Source organism: Triticum dicoccoides, unplaced genomic scaffold, assembly GCF_002162155.2.
Source record: "Triticum dicoccoides isolate Atlit2015 ecotype Zavitan unplaced genomic scaffold, WEW_v2.0 scaffold60699, whole genome shotgun sequence".
Lineage (NCBI taxonomy): Eukaryota > Viridiplantae > Streptophyta > Magnoliopsida > Poales > Poaceae > Triticum > Triticum dicoccoides.
In genome coordinates, this window is record NW_021285724.1 from 14,823 (window position 1) to 34,457 (window position 19,635).

The 19,635-nt window shown below is 42.0% G+C and overlaps 1 protein-coding gene across 1 annotated transcript; it reads left to right on the forward strand.

The window, feature by feature from the left end:
• Nucleotides 1–14,104: 14,104 nt before the first annotated feature.
• LOC119347224 lies at nucleotides 14,105–19,388 on the forward strand. The gene is made up of 9 exons (XM_037616100.1): nucleotides 14,105–14,432; nucleotides 15,074–15,246; nucleotides 16,240–16,407; nucleotides 16,486–16,572; nucleotides 17,394–17,528; nucleotides 17,628–17,738; nucleotides 18,240–18,331; nucleotides 18,407–18,512; nucleotides 19,368–19,388. The coding sequence occupies exons 2-9, from the start codon at nucleotides 15,106–15,108 to the stop codon at nucleotides 19,371–19,373; spliced, it is 846 nt and encodes a 281-aa protein (XP_037471997.1). The 5' UTR covers nucleotides 14,105–14,432; nucleotides 15,074–15,105; the 3' UTR covers nucleotides 19,374–19,388.
• Nucleotides 19,389–19,635: the final 247 nt, after the last annotated feature.

Genomic DNA, 19,635 nt, shown 5'->3' on the forward strand with positions numbered 1-19,635 from the left:
CCCTCGGGCGGCCACCGACGTACTTCTTCCTCCTATATATACCTACGTACCCCGAAAACATCCAGGAGCACCAAGAAACACAATTTACACCACCGTAACCTTTTGTATCCGCGAGATCCCATCTTGGAGCCTTCGTCGGCACTCTGCCGGAGGGGGAATCGACCATGGAGGGCCTCTACATCAACATCCTTGCCCCTCCGATGAGTTGTGAGTAGTTTACCACAGACCTACGGGTCCATAGTTATTAGATAGATGGCTTCTTATCTCTTTTTGGATCTCAATACAATGTTCTCCCCCTCTCTTATGGAGATCTATTTGATGTAATCTCTTTTTGTGGTGTGTTTGTCGAGATCCGATGAATTGTGGGTTTATGATCAAGTTTATCTATGAATAATATTTGAATCTTCTCTGAATTCTTTTATGTATGATTGAGTTATCTTTGCAAGTCTCTTCGAATTATCGGTTTGGTTTGGCCTACTAGATTGATCTTTCTTGCCATGGGAGAAGTGCTTAGCTTTGGGTTCAATCTTGCGGTGTTCTTACCCAGTGACAGAAAGGGTTGCAAGACACGTATTGTATTGTTGCCATCGAGGATAACAAGATGGGGTTTATATCATATTGCATGAGTTTATCCCTCTACATCATGTCATCTTGCTTAATGCGTTACTCTGTTCTTTGTGAACTTAATACTCTAGATGCAGGCAGGAGTCGGTCGATGTGTGGAGTAATAGTAGTAGATGCAGGCAGGAGTCGGTCTGCTTGTTGCGGACGTGATGCCTATATACATGATCATGCCTAGATAATCTCATAATTATTCGCTTTTCTATCAATTGCTCGACAGTAATTTGTTCACCCACCGTAATACTTATGCTATCTCGAGAGAAGCCTCTAGTGAAACCTATGCCCCCCGGGTCTATCTCTTATTATATTTGCTTCCAATCTACTTTTATTTGCATCTTTACTTTTTGCATCTATATTATAAAATATCAAAAAAAAATTATCTTATTATTATCTCTATCTGATCTCACTTTCGCAAGTGGCCGTGAAGGGATTGACAACCCCTTTATTGCGTTGGTTGTGAGTTCTCAGTTTGTTTGTGTAGGTGCATGGGACTTTTGAGGAGCCTCCTACTGGATTGATACCTTGGTTCTCAAAAACTAAGGGAAATACTTACGCTACACTTGCTGCATCACCCTCTCCTCTTCGAGGAAAACCAACGCAAGCTCAAGACGTAGCAAGAAGGATTTCTGGTGCCGTTGCCGGGGAGGTCTTCGCTCAAGTCAAGACATACCAAGTACCCATCACAAACCCATCTCCCTTGCATTTACATTGTTTGCCATTTGCCTCTCATTTTCCTCTCCCCCACTTCACCCTTGCCGTTTTATTCGCCCTCTTTTTCCCAATCTCCTCCTCTCTTTTTTGCTTGTCTTTTTCTGTTGCCCGTGTGTTTTCTTGTGTGCCCGTTTGTCCTTATGGCTTTGCCTAAGGGTCCTAACTACCTTCTAGGAAGGATGGAAGAGATTGAATCAAATATTAGAAGCTTTATGAATTTGCAATTTGAGCATAATAATTTCTCTAGAAAAGAGCTTAAGGAACAAAAGGGTTTTTTGGGGTTTATGAACAAAGAGCTTGATGATATAAATAAAGAATTTTATGGTGTTAATGCTCAAATTACCCGTCTTGAAAATGCTATAGCCAAAATTTCTGATAAGCAAGCCACCTTAGTCAATAAGATGGCCACTAAACCAGAAAAGTTACATGAAAATAATGATGAAGATCTTAAAGTTATCGACGTGTCTCCTATTAGATCTATGTTTTGCAATATGAATTTTGATGATTATGGGACTGATGATGAATCAACTTTGCCTAGAAGGCGTCCCAAGAATTCGGAATCTTTAGATCTTGATGCTAAATTTGGTAAAAGTGAGATTGGAAAGGTCACAACTTCTAATAACATTGAACCTACTATCTCGGATTTCAAGGAATTTGATTATGATAATTGTTCTTTAAAAGGTTGTATTTCCTTGTTGCAATCCGTTATTAATTCTCCGCATGCTTATAATCAAAACAAAGCATTTACCAAACACATTGTTGATGCCTTGATGCAATCTTTTGATGAAAAACTTAATTTGGAAGTTTCTATACCTAGAAAAGTTAATGATGAGTGGGAACCTACTATAAAGATTAGAATTAAAGATTATGAGTGTTTTGCTTTGTGTGATTTGGGTGCTAGTGTTTCCACAATTCCGAAAATTTTATGTGATATTCTAAATTTCCATGATCTTGATGATTGCTCGTTAAATTTGCACCTTGCGAATTCCACCATTAAAAAACCTATGGGAAGGATCAATGATGTTCTTATTGTTGCAAATAGAAATTTGGTGCCCGTAGATTTTATCGTTCTTGATATAGATTGCAATCTTTCTTGCCCTATTATTCTTGGTAGACCTTTCCTTAGAACGATTGGTGCGATTATTGATATGAAGGAAGGGAATATTAGATTCCAATTTCCCTTAAAGAAAGGCATGGAGCACTTTCCAAGAAAGAAAGTCAAATTACCTTATGAATCTATCATGTGTGCTACTTATGAATCAAGTGCCAAAGATGGCACTCGTTAGATCTATCTTCGCTTTTATGCCTAGCTAGGGGCGTTAAACGATAGCGCTAGTTGGGAGGCAACCCAATTTTTCTTTGTGTTTTTTTGTTTTTGTTCCTGTTTAGTAATAAATCTTGCATCTACTCTCTGTTTAGATGTGTTCTTATCTTTTAATTATTGTTTGTGCCAAGTAGAACCTATAGGATAAACTATGATGATAGTTGATTTGATTCTGCTGAAAAACAGAAACTTTGCGCTCACGAGAAACAATTCAATAAATCACAGAAACGTTCTTTTGCATTGATTCTTGCAAACCGGAGCTTCTCTCACAACAAGCCAGATGGTTTCGATAGGGAACGTGCCACCTTGGGGGACAACCGATATATGTTGCCTCTTCTTACTTTCTAAATTTTTCTCGTGTCAACATAGAACAACACGAGTGTTGTGTCATTTTTTGGGAGTTTTCGTGGTTCGCTTGGACATTTTTATACATTAACTGAGTTTTCTATGCATTTATGTGCATAATTCAAATTTGAACTACATGCACATGCTCCAGTGCATATAAAGTGGTTTAGAATTGGAATGTGTGTCCTTGGTTACATGCTTAAGTCCCATGCAAGAAATGAGAATGAATGTCAAACACCTTGCCACGGTCGCTCGGCCGCTAACATTGAGATACTTGGTTTTTTTAATTCTAGTAAATCGAAAATGCGTCCGAAATTTATGAACCTTGACACGCTAGCTTGGAACGGCATCAACATGCAGTGGTAAAAATATTGTCCCATTTGGGGCAGGTTGGGGCATATAAGCTTCTCACAAACCAGAGCTTCTGACAACAAGCGTCATGGTTACGGTAGGGAACGTTTCACCTTTCTGGACGAAACAATATTCGTTGCCTCTTCTTGATTTCAATTCTTTTTCTAGTGACAACATAGAACAACATGAGTGTTGTTCGTTTGGACATTTGTATGAATTAATTAACCTTTTAATGCATTTATGTGCATAATTCAAATTTGAACTACATGCACATGCTCTAATGCATATAAATTGGTTGAAAATTCAAATCTGTGTCCTTGGTTGCATGCTTACGTCCCATGCAAGAAAAAGGAATGAATGTCAAACACCCTGCCATCGTCACTCGTCCACAAACATTGAGATACCTAGTTTTTAAATTCTAGTAAATACAAAACTCGTCTGAAATTCATGAAACCTGGCATGCTATCATGGAATAGCACCCAACATGTCGTGGTAAATTTTTTGTCCCATTTGGGGCAGGTTTGGGTATAAGATTCTCACAAACCAGAGTTTCACACAACAAGCCTGATGGTTTTGGTAGGAACGTTTCACCTTTCTGGATGAAATGATAGCTGTTGCCTCATCTTGATTTCAATTTTTTCTCTAGTGTCAACATAGAACAACATGAGTGTTGTGTTAAATTTTGGAATTTTTCAGGGTTCGTTAGCATATTTCTTATGCATTAACTGAGTTTTCAATGCATTTATGTGCATAATTCAAATTTGAACTACATGCACATGCTCTAATGCATATAAATTGGTTGGAAATTCGAATTTGTGTCCTTGGTTGCATGCTTAGGTCCCATGCAAGAAATGGGAATGAATGTCAAACACCCTGCCCCCGTCACTCGGCCACAAACATTGAGATACCTGGTTTTTAAATTCTAGTAAATCCAAAACTCGTCTGAAATTCATGAAACCTGGCATGCTATCATGGAATGGCACCCGACATGCCGTGGTAAATACTAATGCAACGCACGGGCCTTTTTGCTAGTCTTTACCTAATTACAAACGGGAGATTATTAATAATTGGGAACCAATATCCCAAACGGATTATTTATTCGAACGATGAGCATTAGACCAATAATGGATACATGCCATGCTTCGGTTAAGCAATAAAGTGGCAGCATTAATCATACAAATAGAAAAACAATATACTTTGGATTATATACAACAAGTCATCAACACTCAACAACAACGAGGATACATGTTGGATTATAGATTATTTCCAACAAAACATTCTAGTAAATACTAAAGTTTTTCTCACACAACAAATAACAAAGTGATCAAATGAACTTCAGCTCAACCAATCATCGGTGTTGGAAACGCTTGCTTTGAACCATAACTGATTCTCTGTGAAGGGCCAGCTATTGTCAATCTCGAGACCAATGTAGGACTGATCATCCATGCTTAAGCGGCCTATATCAGGACGCATATTGTGATAGGCACGGTGGGGAACCATAGAAATGTCCAAGGTATAGATACAATTGGTTCTCATAAACGGTAGTAACGTTGTGTCAACAGCAGCTGGATCGCCTTTCACCATCATTGAATAGTTTTGTCCAAGGAAGAGCGAGTTTTCTCCAAGACTATCAATACTGAACCAGGGAGAAGGTGTTGGCGCTAGCACACGAGTATCCATCCCGAGTACCCTTCAATGGATGTTGTAATAGGTCCGGAGAGTGCGACCATGGGAGACAACACCTACTTCATTAGTAACATTAGCAGTGCCCTGTATACATACAAGAAGAGGTGATCCATCGAAATTAGTTACCAGGCGCCACTGAGTATATAGGTCATGCTCGTCAACATGCTCGTGATCATCACCATCGTCATCTCCCCCTTGTTTATAAATATTTCCAGGTATAGGTGGTGGAATGTTCACAAGACCTTGGAAACACCAGAAGGTTGGTAAAGGGAAACTAGCTAACCCACATGCATGTGGATGAAACAATTATAATTACGGTGGAAGACAAACGTACCGAAATCATAAGGATTCCATGCAAAAACAGTGCCACGAGTGGTGGCAGCAAACACAAGACCCTCATATTGAATTGCATCACAGTACTCATCCGTGTACAGAAATTGATTTTTGAGCAATACCCATCGAGGCGTGGAAGTAAGGACGGCAACAAGCTTGTCGAAGATAGCAACAACTTCATAGTTATTGTAATCCCAGGAGCGGTTGGGAACTCGACAAATTGCTATCTTCCGTAGACGACAGTCAGCATGATCGTACTTGAACGTACGTAGATCATCTGTGTGCTCAACCTTAGGGCAGTCTGTGATTTTTGAAAGTGGAACCCGGTGACGAGTGTACACATTCACAAGTTCCCACTCGTAGTTATACCCAATATAAACAACCCAATCTCCATTTGCGCCTACCCAAGCCTTACCCTCAAGTGATGGCATCTTAACATCACACATATCATTATCAAGTGGCATCAACTTGCAAAAGGCGAGGCTTCCGTCGTCCCCACGCCGACGACCAGCGTCATGGCGAAGAAGATATGGGAGATCAAACCGCTCCTGAACCCTATTTGTTGAGTCGAGAATGTACTTGAACGAACCTGCCATGCTAGCCGAGGTGATGACGTCGCACCGACCAACGAGTTCCTCCACCACGTCATCTTTCAGATCAGGGCAAAAATAATGGGGTTATTTCTGGCCTGTTCCCTCCATGGAGAAGACGATCGAACAATGTCAGAAGGAAGGGTGAAGGAAAATGGAGGGAGGAAGAGCATGCGACAGCAGTTCCAAATCGAGAGGGAAATGCGAAGAGGCGGTGGAATTGCCACGGTACACGAAGAGGCTAGTGGGGAGCGAACGGTTGCCACAGAGATGTCACACACTGACGACAAGGCCGTCCTCTCAGACCTAGCACCCACGTGGGATGGCCTCCGTCGCCCACACGAGCGAAGCCACTTCGCACCCCACAGGTTGGTCCGCCACGCCGCTAAGAGCAAGTACTACAATAGTGGGCTTATAGCCTGCTTACATGGCAATTTTGCCTATGTGGAGGAGAGAGACATGAAGGATTCCTGCAACAAGGACAAGCGTGCCTGGCACTCGGCCTGGATGGAGAAACTCGACAAACCTCACGTCGTGTACGCGGCCAAGGAGGCGTACACATGCTACGACATGTACATGCAGATCGTTGACATGAGGAAGTGCCTCCTTCCCCAAAATGGCCAGGGATCCAGCCGAAAGTAGAGCAACGGCAAGCGTCATCACAACAAGAAGTAGATGATTAATTAGATCCTCATTTCTCCTAGTTTAGTATGCATGTAAATTCTTACTTTGGTGTGTGAAAATGTTATCTGTGTAGTCACTTGTCTAATTGTATGCTTAATTTGGTTATGCAATGCTGTCTTTTTAAGTATATTTGTTGATGCTCTGTAGACAGAGCAAATCATATCACACACAGACTAAACAAGGGAACCCATCGGTGATGATTTCATCAATCACTGACAATTGTATACCAGCAATCATTTGCTCACAACACACACGACTTGTTTACAGGAATCGTCTGTGTTGTTATCGGTCTTCCCACACATTTCTGATTACATACATGTTGTATATCGCACACACACCTTGGTCTGGCTGACCGTTTCTTTTGTGTTGCCTAATCACAAACAGTTCATCCGACTGAACCGTATGCTGTGTATCGCACACGCCTTCATCTGGCTGCCCGTTTCTTTTGTTCCTCCTCGTCGCAAACATTTAATTGAACTGAACTGTATGTCATGCATCGCACACGCAACTAAAATCTGAACCGTGTTTGATGCATTCATCATCGCAAACATTTTGCACAATTTAGATGGTTCTCTGACACCACCGTTTGTGATTATTGCATCACACACCGTTTTCTCAAGGGGTCTCTGATCGTAGTGTCGCGTTAGCAGCATCCTGCAGTAGTGAGGCACCCCCCTTTAGCTTGTCCAATAGCTAAATGGGTAGGAAGGGGAGTTGGAGGAGGACTCCTCCTCCTTGATTGGCGCGACAAGGGATGGAAGCCCCCTCCCAAGTCGGGCACCCCTCCCCTCTACCTATATATAAATGAGGAGGCGCCCCCCTAGAAAACACAAGTTCCTCCAGTTTTGGGTGCTCCTCTAGTTTTCTCTAGTTCTCTAGATAATTAGAGAGACCCCATGAGGCTCTTATCCCTCATTAGTTCTCCGGCAATGCAAAGCTCTGGACGATGAACCGCTGCTGGAACGTCTACTTCATACATGTGCAATTCATAGAGAGATTGTGCTTTTGGTCTTTGTTCGACGGATTGTTCGTGGGACGGTTCGAGGGACTTCAAAAATGATCTACATAAACTCTTCTTCAGCTGCAATTCGAAGTTTGTCACGATCCGATCTAACCTTGTATGCATCTTCATAGTGATCTTGGTTCTTGATTCGTAGGGTGGATTTTTTTCCTACTATGTTTCCCAATAGAGGGCATCTCATGCCACTAACACTGCTTGAGGGGGGATGTGGGAATGATCTCTTGAAAGCCCAAGGAGGGGTAGGACCTTCATACCCAAATCCATAGTTGAGCATCATGGGTGGTCCTTGATGTAGCACACACTAGTTTGCGCCTCCATCACATCTATTGCTTTCGTTCCTCCCATTGCCCCTCCATCTGCTTGAACTTGCCATCTCTGCTGAGCCCCCTTCACATTGTTACTTGAGCTACAAGAGCGTTCTGGTTGGAAGGATGAAGGGGGGCGGATGGGATGGTATGTAGTGGGAGGATGGGAGGGAGCCCCAGCCCTCACAAAGTTTGCTGTAAGTAGTAATGTTGATCAGAGTTCATTGTGGAAGGTATTAACAATGTCTTATGTGCTGATCACAGCGCCTCACATCGTCGTGGCTCATGGGCTGCCATTGAATTCTCTTGAGAATTCAAAATGGCTGACCCCATTGGAGGAGGTAGAATCTGCCTGAATCATCAAGGATCAACATCGACAAATGGAAGCAAAGCTCTGACCTAGAAACGGCCCCAGATGCATGGGCGATAAATCTGACTCACCAGAGGGCTATGAGCCCACCTAACTTCAGGTCGCGATCTGCAAAATCTGAATCACTTGGCAGTGAAGCTTCAAATTCTTTATTCACCATCACTAGATTGACCACATCAACTACTTAATGAACATTCTCTATCTTTCTCGCTGAGCTCGTGAAGTCGATGTGGTCTCCTCCGCAACCCACACAAGGATCTAATCCGGAGAGAAGGCATGCCCTTGCTTGAACAGTCGATCCTACCCTCCTGGTTGTTCACACCATGATTCACATGACTAGCTTGAGTCTGGCCTTCGTTGTAGCTCGCTCTCATGAGCTCTACCCGCTCTCCTGCCTCCCCTATCCTCTCGTGTATCCGTCATCACTAGCTGAGGACCCCAATGAGCAAGGTGTCGTAGTTTCCATACCTTTATTTGGTGCTATTTTTTACACCTACACATAAACTGCTACCATCTCGGTGCGCTGGGAAAAGTTCCTAACAAATAGAGAGGCCACTCACTGGATAAATGGGCCACACAGACGCAACAATAGTGTTAGCCTGCAAACCTAGGGATTGCCCCGCATCTCAATATAGGATGCATCAAGCCAGGCAGTTTGAGACGCACACGCACACATCAACCGTAGCCAGCGCAACGGCGGTTGGCCACTTGGCCAGGATGAGGTGGACGATTGGACGACCGATGACGGCGGTGGGCTGAGCATCAAGAAAGCGTGAAGGGCGGCTGGGCACTGTCGCGCAGGGTGCACCGAGCCATTGAGACTAAGGCCTATCGAGGAGTGGATGCGGCTGGGGCTTAGCAAGCAGCGATAACGAGCGACGGTGTAGCAACCACGAGCTCCATGTCCTCCATGTTCTCCGCTTTTTCTGTTTAAATGTGTTTACATTTTCATTGTATTTGGTTATTCCGTTGAATATCACATGAAAATATTAATGTGCATCAAATTTGCATGTATTGACTATTATGGTTTTGCATCAAATTTGTTTTTTACTTAAGAGTTCACCACAACTTAATTTTTTTGTCCTCTGGCACTGACCACCATCACGTGGCGCAGATCTTAGTGGGGGGCGAGAAGTAGTAACCAAGATCTAGAAACTCCTGGATCTATTAGGAGGTTACTCTTAGAACCACATTTATACCCATTCGGGAAGGGGGGGATTTCGGGATGCCAGCACACGTGCACTGGTCGGACGAAGCAGTGTCGATGCTTGCGAGAGTTGGGGGAGAAGTAGGGGGGTGGTAGAGAGTGATGGAAGATGGAGCCATAAGAGCGGTCATTCTATGAACCTGGTTTTGTGGGACTATCATAAATAACATGACTTCACAATTCAGCATGGTTAATATAGACAACAAAATGGTTTAGACATCACAATTAGTTCACAACCCATCTATGAAGAAATTTGTGATTATTATTAAAAAAAACTCCACCATCGAGGTGCTGCTAGAAATAATTTAGCCAATTCAAAAACATGCACTATAATTATGGATGTGGTGTCAAATCAGTTAATTGGTGATGAGTCGCAAGAAGTCCAAAGAAAACAACATAAAGGAGTAGTATCAAACGAATGAGGAACTACAGGCATACGTGCTCCATTGAGAATCCACCTATAGTCAGTGAAAAATCGCCACGTCGGATATAGTCAGAGTCGAGGGACACGCTGATAACCCACAAGTATAGGGGGTCACAACAGTTTTCAAGGGTAGAGTATTCAACCCAAACTTGTTGATTCGACACAAGGGGAGCCAAAAAATATTCGTAAGTATTAGCAGTTGAGTTATCAATTCAACCACACCTGAAAGACTTAATATATGCAGCAAGGTGATCAGTAGCAAAGTAGTATGATAGTAACGGTAACAATAACAATAGTAACATTAACAATTTTTTATAATGGTTGTAACAGTAGCAACGACGAAAGTAACTTAGCAAAGATCAATGTATGAAATGCGTAGGCAATGGATCAGTGATGTATAATTGCGTTGGATGGCATTCATCATGCAACAGTTATAACCTAGAGCAACACAGAACTAGCTCCAATTCATCAATGTAATGTAGGCATGTATTCCATATATAGTCACATGCTTATGGAAAAGAACTTGTATGACATGTTTTGCCCTACCCTCCCATGGCAACGAGGTCCAATAGGAAACTAAAGGATATTAAGGCTTCCTTTTAATAGAGAACCGGAACAAAACATCAGCTAGTGAATACATGAACTCCTCAAACTACGGTAATCACCGGATAGAATCCCAATTATTGTCACCTTGGGGTATGTGGATCATAACACGCAATAGGTGCGTATAACTTGCAAGATAGGATCAAGAACACACATACATTCATGAAAACATAGTCGGTTCAGATCGGAAATCATGGCACTCGGCCCAAGTGACAAGCATTATGCATAATAAAGTCATAGCAACATCAATCTCGAAACATAGTGGATACTAGGGATCAACCCCTAACAAAAACTAACTCAATTACATGATAAATCTCATCCAACCCATCACCGTCTAGTAAGCCTACGAAGGAATTACTCACTCCCGGTGATGAGCATCATGAAATTGGTGATGGAGGAAGGTTGATGATGACGACGTCATCAAATACCCCTCTCTGAAGCCCCGAACGGACTCCAAATCAGCCCCCCCGATGAAGAACAAGAGGTGGCAACGACGCCGTATCGTAAAACGCGACAAATCCTTCTCTCTGATTTTTTCCTGACGAATAGGTATATATGGAGTTGGAGTTAGGGTTGCCAGAGGTCCAGGGGGCCCACAAGCTCATAGGGCGTGCCCTGGGGGGCGCCTCCTGAACTTGTGGCTCCTGGGTGGCCCCCCTCTGGTATATCTTTCCACCAGTATTTTTTATATTTTCCATAAGAATTTTTCGTAAATTTTTAGGTCAATTCGAGAACTTTGACTTTTGCACAAAAACAACACCATGGCAATTCTGCTGAAAACAGCGTCAGTCCGGTAGTTTCATTAAATCATGCAAATTAGAGTCCAAAACAAGAGCAAAAGTGTTTGGAAAAGTAGATATGACGAAAACATATCACACACCATATCCATGACCTCTATCCGTCGAAGATGAGGAGCATGCCAGATTCACGCCCCGTGGCCACGACATAATTGGGGCACTGATATGTCTCCAACATATCTACAATTTTTGATTGTTCCATGCTATTATCAATCTTGGATGTTTTATATACATTTACTAGCAACTTTATATCATTTTCTGGGACTAGCCTATTAACTTAGTGTCCAGTGCCAGTTGTTGTTTTTTGCATCTTTTTTCATTTTGCAGAATATCAATAAATGAGGTCCAAATGCCACGAAACTTTTTGGAGATTTTTTCTGGCAAGAAGAGACCCTAGAAGCTTCTAGAGGCCATGAGAAGATGGGCCAGTGGGCCACTAGGCACCAGGGCGCGCCAGGGGCTAGTGGGGCCCACGTGGCTCCGTTTGACCTACCTCCGCCTCTATAAACACTTTAAAATCCCAAAATCCTAAGGGGAGTCGACAAAATACTTTTTCCGCCGCCGCAAGTTCTAGAACCATAGATCCAATCTAGAGGCCTTTTTCGGCACTCTGCCGGAGAGGGCAACGATCAGGGAGGGTTTCTCCATCATCCTTGCTACCCCTTAATGATGCGTGAGTAGTTTGCCACAAACCTATGAGTCCGTAGTTAGTAGCTAGATGACTTCTTCTCTCTTTTTGAGCTTCAATACAATGTTATCCTCGATGTTCTTGAAGATCTATTTGATGTAGTGACCTTTTGCAGTGTGTTTGTTGGGATCCGATGAATTGTGAGTTTATGATCAGATGTATCCATGAATTTTATTTGAGTTTTCTCTGAACTCTTTTATACATGATTGTTATAGCCTCGTATTTCTTCTCCGATTTATTGGTTTGGTTTGATCAACTAGATTGATTTACCTTGCCATGATAAGAGGTGCTTTGTGATGGGTTCGATCTTGCGGTGCTCAATCTCAGTGACAGAAAAATACATGACACACATGTATGGTTGTTATTAAGGGTAACAAGATGATATTTATTTCATACGCGAGTTTATCTTGTCTACATCATGTCATCTTGCTTAAAGCATTACTCCGTTTCTCCATGAACTAATATACTAGATGCATGTTGGATAGCGGTCAACCTGTGGAGTAATAGTAGTAGATTCAGAATCGTTTCGGTCTACTAATCTTGGACGTGATGCCTATATATGTATATGATCATTGCCTTGAATATTTTCATAATTTTTTACTTTGCTATCAGTTGCCCAACAGTAATTTGTTTACCCGTCGTATGCTATTTTCTCGAGAGAAGCCTCTAGTGAAAACTATGACCGCGGGGTCTATTTTCTATCATATTAAAACCAAAAATACCTTCTGCAATTTTCTTTTATTTATTTTATTTTGTGTTTTAGTTAGATCTATTTATCAAAACCTATACAATTTAATCTTTCTCTTGACTGTTGAGGAATTGACAACCCCTCTACGTGTTGGGTTGCGAGTATTTGTTGTTTGTGTGCAGATGTTGTTTACATAGTGTTGCTTGGTTCTTCTACTGAATTGATAGTCTTGGTTTCATAACTGAGGAAAATACTTATCTCTAATGTACTGCATTATCCCCTCCTCTTCAGGGAAATCCTAACACAGCTCACAAGTAGCAGGTACCTAGATCTATGTGCTTCTGGTGGCAAAGTCGACGAGGGAGACTACGAATCGGGCACCCCGACAATCGCGTCCATGGAAACGAATTCCTTTCCTCCCCGTCTCATCACAACTCCTCGTCAGTACTTGCCACCAGCCTCCTCGCCAGTGACTAACACGGACATCGTCGGGTTGATCCCCATCTAGGCAAACGAGACTAAGCATATTGACACGACTACCTGCCATTTATTTCTTATGCATATTGACACATATTTTTCACATAAAAATCGACAAGGACACACATCCCGAGCATTGATTTTTATGTGCCTCCTGAACACACGCGCGCGCGCGCGCACACACACACACATACACACACATGTACTTAGCAACTACTCCCTCTGTCCCATAATTGTCCCATAATATAAGAGTGTTTTTACACCTAAAAACGTTCTTATATTATGGGACAAAGGGAGTAGTAGTTACTACACTTGTTGGCTATTAGATTGAGTATACGTGACATGGAAAGATCATACAACCCTGCTGGCTATATGATGTTGCCATGTCATATATAGTCATCACTTATAGTCACCCACATAAGGTTAGCTATAATATTGGCTATAAGAATACTATTTTTTTCACCTTTTCTTTATCTTTTTCTTTATATTTATTGCATTTGCCTAGGAGTACGCATGTAGCTAGACTCTTACATGAGAGTCCACTTCCATCATTTTTTCATGTCTTTCTCTTTCACATAAGTAAAAATGCCATTGAAGCGATATAAGCTGATTATTGTACTTGTTCTAAGTCCACTATTGCTCCCCAACATTTGGGCTGAAAAGACACATATAGCCTTAGTCCCTGCTGCAACTCCAATCATTCATCGGTGCGTCAGTCCCTCCAAGTTGGCACCGACGTGACCAAAATGCAGTACCCAGCCTCTAACGTCCTGAACCATCGCGGGGGCAGGCCCGTCATTTCCAGCCTCCCAGTCGCCCATGGCTATATCATCCGCCCTCGTCATGGCCCTATCCCGTCCCTGTCCCAGCAGATGAACACACACACCCAGCGATAAACCTAAAAATTCATTTTTTGTTTTATTACAAAAGGATAAAAAAGAATAGACGAAAATAGAAACAAAAAGCGGTTGCGGGAGAGGATAAATCCCAGAACGGGGAGCGGAAAATAGTCGGAAAAAGATTAATCATTTCTTCCTGCTGTCCGCAGGGAGAGAAAAAGGGTAGTACGCTCGCCCCGTCCGTCCCTTATATTTTCCGGGGGGATCCATCTCCGTTCTGCTTGGGCGGCGTCTTCTGAGGCGCAGGCTTTCCCCCCCTCCGCTCTACCCCGGCGGCCGATTCGCGCCCCCCTCGCTCGACCCTCCAGGTGCGTCCCGTCCCGCCCCCCGTTTCCGCGCTGTTTTGGCGGATTTTCCCGTGATTTTTTCGTGTTGGGTAATGGTGATCTGTCGAATTAAGGGCAGATCTGGGCGGCGGGCGGGCTGGGACGGCGGGTTCTAGGGTTTGGGGCGCGTGGCTCGGGTGAATTGGTTGCGTGCGCGTGCCCGATTTGAGGGGAAAAGCGCGTTCTTTCAATGATTTCCAGGGAGGGATTTTTTTTTTCTTCGTCCTCCGGGAAGTTTAGTCCGCTGCTAATCATGCAACTGTTGACTTTCTACTCGATTCGCTTTCTCCGTTGATATATGCCTGCGAATTCTACCGCGTGTTGACTTCGTTCCATTTACTGCGGATTTTCTCGTCATGTCTGCTTATAATTATTCCCAAAGTGCCCAGAAACCAGAACGGGCAAATATATGTGTAGCTGGAAATATGCTGTGGTGCTAATGGAATGGAAATTGCGGAAGGCTTCCTAGATTTGCAGCAATTCCTGTTGTGTTTGGCAACTGCTCTTACCATTCTGACTTGTGTAGGAGGTTCTAGACGTGCTTGGCTGTTTGCTCCATGTGCAATTCGTTTCAGCGAGACCGTGCGTGGTTGCTGATGTTGTTGTTGGCATTCTGTTTACAGGTCAGGGAGGCTTCTCTCCTAGGAGAGGATCAATGTCCAATTATCACGACGATCACGTCGAAGACATGGAGGATGATTATGACATGGACGACCCCGCTGAGGACATGGTTGACGCCCACCACGAGCGAGGTTTAAGAGACTCCGATTCGGAGGATGACGAGTATGCCCATTCGGTATGTCCATCAGTTGTTATTTTGTATTGTTGTGATCGCTGCAATTGGAATTAGGTGTTACGTATAAATGCAGGTCTTGTTGTTTTATCAGAAGCTTGAGCATTTTTTCACTGATGCTAGATTCGCTTACGTAGTCCTCATGCTATTTGTCGTATACTAGATAGTAACATGGAGCACCTGACTCGGGCAGTGGTTTTTCATTCTCTTATCTGGAGAGGAATGGACAAACGACAATGATCTCATGCTTGGGGAGTGTTACGTAGTACGCATGCTGCTTGTCGTATGCTACATATTAACATGGAGCTTACCTGGATCAGTTATGTGAACATATAAATGACTTGATTGTAGCATTGATTGGCCATTCTCTTATTTAGAGGGGGATGAACAGAATGACAGCGGTCTTACGCTTGGGAGCGTTACGTTATCCTGATGCTGTTTGTCCTATACTACATATTAACATGGAGCAGACCTGGATAGGTTATATGAACATATAAATGATTTGCTTGTGGCATTGATTGGTCATTCTCTTATTTAGGGAGGGATGAACAAAACGACAACGGTCTCATGCTTGGGAGCGTGTATTATTTAGAGGGTTGTCTGGAGTGATGGAGCTTGTTGTTTTAGACGGTTGCACACTGTCACATGTCTTGTAGCGTTCATTCACCTACTCTTTTTATGTACACAGCTATCTGTTACAAGATTATGCCTCTCTTCTCATGATATCAACTTGCCATGCATGTGTAATATGCTTCCACTGTTCCGTTTATTCTGGCTTCCATTTCTAAACCACTAGTTTGTTTGAACTATCGACATAGGATAAATAAACCAGTTATTTCTCTTACCAATTTTCTAACTTTACTTGCCAACCTTGAACTTTACCAATAAGAGTTTACATATATGCGATTTGTTTCTGTTGTTTCTAATTTACCGTTGTTTTAACTACATAAACCATGCTGCAGTTCTCTAAATGTTTGTTCTTCCTTCTCTGTTTAGAATGATAAGATCCCAGATACTTCGGCAGCGGATGCAAGAAAAGGGAAAGACATCCAAGGAATACCATGGGAGAGGCTAGCTATCACAAGGGAAAACTACAGACAGACCAGATTAGAGCAGTACAAAAACTATGAGAACATTCCTAATTCTGGAGAAGCAGCAGCCAAGGTGTGTGCCTTGTAGAAAGTTCAGCAGCTTACGCAAAGTTTTCTGTCTGTTAACAGCTGACATGTTGTCTTGACACAGGAATGCAAACCGACTGTGAAAGGTGGAATGTATTATGAATTCAGACAAAATACTAGATCAGTAAAATCAACCATCCTACATTTTCAGGTGGGTTCATTCTGCCTCGCCACCCGTCCCCAGCACGCACACCATCACACATTATTGTGTTGCCAAATAATCATCAAATGCAATTGTTTGTGTATCTTTTCATTGGCACACCTTTCTTGATGCTCCATGATAAGATTATGATGTACTGATCACTAATGCAATCATATTCATATGTGCTAAGCTACTCTATTAGCCAACATCCAGTTTGATATTTTGTCTTCACAATCTTAGATGAACCATCTCCTTGAGTATATTGGAGTCAAAGAATAAAGCAGTTGCAAAATTGCTAAGCTTAACTCCATATTTGACTGTTATTTTGGTCCACTACTTCATGCTTGATTGCAAATTCTAACTTCTAGTTTGAAGAAAATTGCATCAATGCTTTTAGCTGTATTGGTATATATTAGTTTCTAAAGCTTGTAGTAATAACTTAAGTTGAATTAAACATTTTAGAGCATGAAATGCTTGCTTGAAAATTTAGAAGTTGTTTGCATGATGAAATGTATCCGTATATTAAAAAGAGAGGAAGGTGGTCCTTAACATAAGGACCTAGGCTGGTCCTTGTATCTTTGGGGTTAATTCAAGTTACATGGCTGTTTGGAGAACCTTTTACCATAGGGATTCAACTTGTTGAAAGGTGTCTGCAAGTCCTGATTATGTTTCTCTGCCTATAATCTGTGTAACCTAAACTGTTGCTGTGTTTGATCTAACCATTTGCATTTGGTCTCAGATTCTTAACTGATGTTTTTCCCATTCCTTGCACAATTTTGATTCTGTGACTTTCAAGAGCGTGAAACAATTGACATGATTTGTGCCTGCAGCTGAGAAATTTAGTATGGGCTACATCCAAGCATGACGTCTACCTAATGTCACATTACTCAGTGCTTCACTGGTCAGCGTTGAGTGGTGTGGACACTGAACTTATGAATGTCCAAGGTCATGTGGCACCAAGGGAGGTATGGTGCATGATTGTACTTCATAATCTGTCTCAATTTTTCACATCCTGTAGAGCTTGTCTCAGTCTTCTTTTAATGTTTGTGGATCTCTTATTTCAGAAGCACCCTGGAAGTCTATTAGAGGGTTTTTCTCAGACTCAAGTTAGTACCTTGGCAGTCAAGGACAATTTGCTGGTAGCTGGTGGATTTCAAGGGGAGCTAATCTGCAAGGTAGGTTGCCCAAAGTAACTTGAATCTTTTTGAATCTATATAAATCTGCTATCTCTGGCGTGGTGACAAACTTCCATTATTTGTGATGTCAATAACATTCGTTTACTGCATACTCACCTAGCTCCTTGCTCTTAGTGCACCATTGATTCTAACCACTAGACTAATAGCTAAAGGGATTGAGGATTTTATGGTGGGATGCTTGTGGTGGACCAATATAATCACTGATTACCTGGGTGGTTGGGACTGTACCTCAAAAGAGTCTGATATTGTTGGATTCAAAGTACTTGAGCCTGTTTCTTCAAGAGTAAAATCTATAAAAAGATCATGTTTGGTGTTCAATAAACTCTTTGCAAAAGAATAGTTCTTTTTTTCATTCTGAAAATTTTGCTGAAAATCACTAATTGATGACGACTAATTACTGTTTTTTTCATTTGCTATGATTTTGTGTGTGTGCTGAAATGTAATATTGATTTTTACCACTTCTGTTGATGTGGAATGCAGCACCTTGATCGAGAAGGAATAAGCTTTTGCTGTCGAACAACATATGATGATAATGCTATTACTAATGCAGTTGAGATATTCAATACTGCTAGGTAATGTGATGTCCCCATTATTAGGTTGTGACCTTGTTGAGTGTGTGTTCATGATAGTTCTTGTTTTCCTTCCAGTGGTGCTGTTCATTTCATGGCATCGAATAATGACTCCGGTGTAAGGGATTATGACATGGAGAGATTCCAGTTATGCAAGCACTTTCAGTTTGATTGGCCAGTGAATGTAAGTTCCTTTGTTTATTTCTACTACTTTTCTTGTGTTGCGAACCTGGAACACTAAATGTTTTTTACCTCTTGCTGCATGTGGTTATGATCTTGTGCTGTTGTTTCACTCAATATGCTTAGTTTTGGCATCTTGCTGTTATCGAACCTAGTAAAATTAGAATAGGAATTTTGTGTGTAAAAAGCAAAACAGGAGTGTATGAACTGATGGTGCCTTGGTTCAAGGGGAAAAAAAAGAACTGTTGCCACAGCTGACAAGATTATGATGTTTTGTACTTCTGTCTTCTGGATCTAGTTGATAATGAGAACTGGGAAGTATGGTTAGAACATGTCGAGCAGACTAGCCAAATTTGACCTTCTATCTCCATTTGGCTGGCCATCTAAATCCCCCCGCCCCCCTCCCCCTCTATATCTCCATTTGGCTGGTCATCTAAAAAGATTTTCCCCTCTATCTTCTACAACAGACCAGCCAAATTTCACCCTCCATATTATTACTCTCTCTCATGTATGTCAGTAATATCTCGTAACTAACAGTATACTCCCGCCGTTCCTAAATATTTGTCTTTCTAGAGATGTCAACAAGTGACTACATACTGAGCAAAATGAGTGAATCTACACTCTAAAATATGTCTATATACATCCGTATGTGATAGTCCCTTTGAAATCTCTAAAAAGATAACTATTTAGGAACGGAGGGAGTATTTGTCATGGCAACATTTCTAATGATTGTATTTATAATGGTGAGATAGATATATAACGGCTATGTTTTGAACTATCTTTCGGTGCAGCTTTGCAATTAGTGTATAGATTTTCATACGTCTTACCGATCCGCCAGTCATTCTTTTTTCCTGTCTAGGTTTAGGAAGCCGCAGCAAATTCTGTTCTCGGACATGAACAAACATTATATCAACGGCGGAAGTTATGAAAGCAAATTTATGCCACTGAATACTAAAATGGAGAGGAATATCGAGCAGCATTCATGAATCAACCATTATAGCAACACCAGTCACTCTTTATCTAGCAGCATTCATGAATCAACCACAGCTGCAAATAATGTATTGGAAATTTGGAATCAAACAAGCACGATTCGTTGCTGAGCCCATCAGCCCATGCGTACAGAGAAC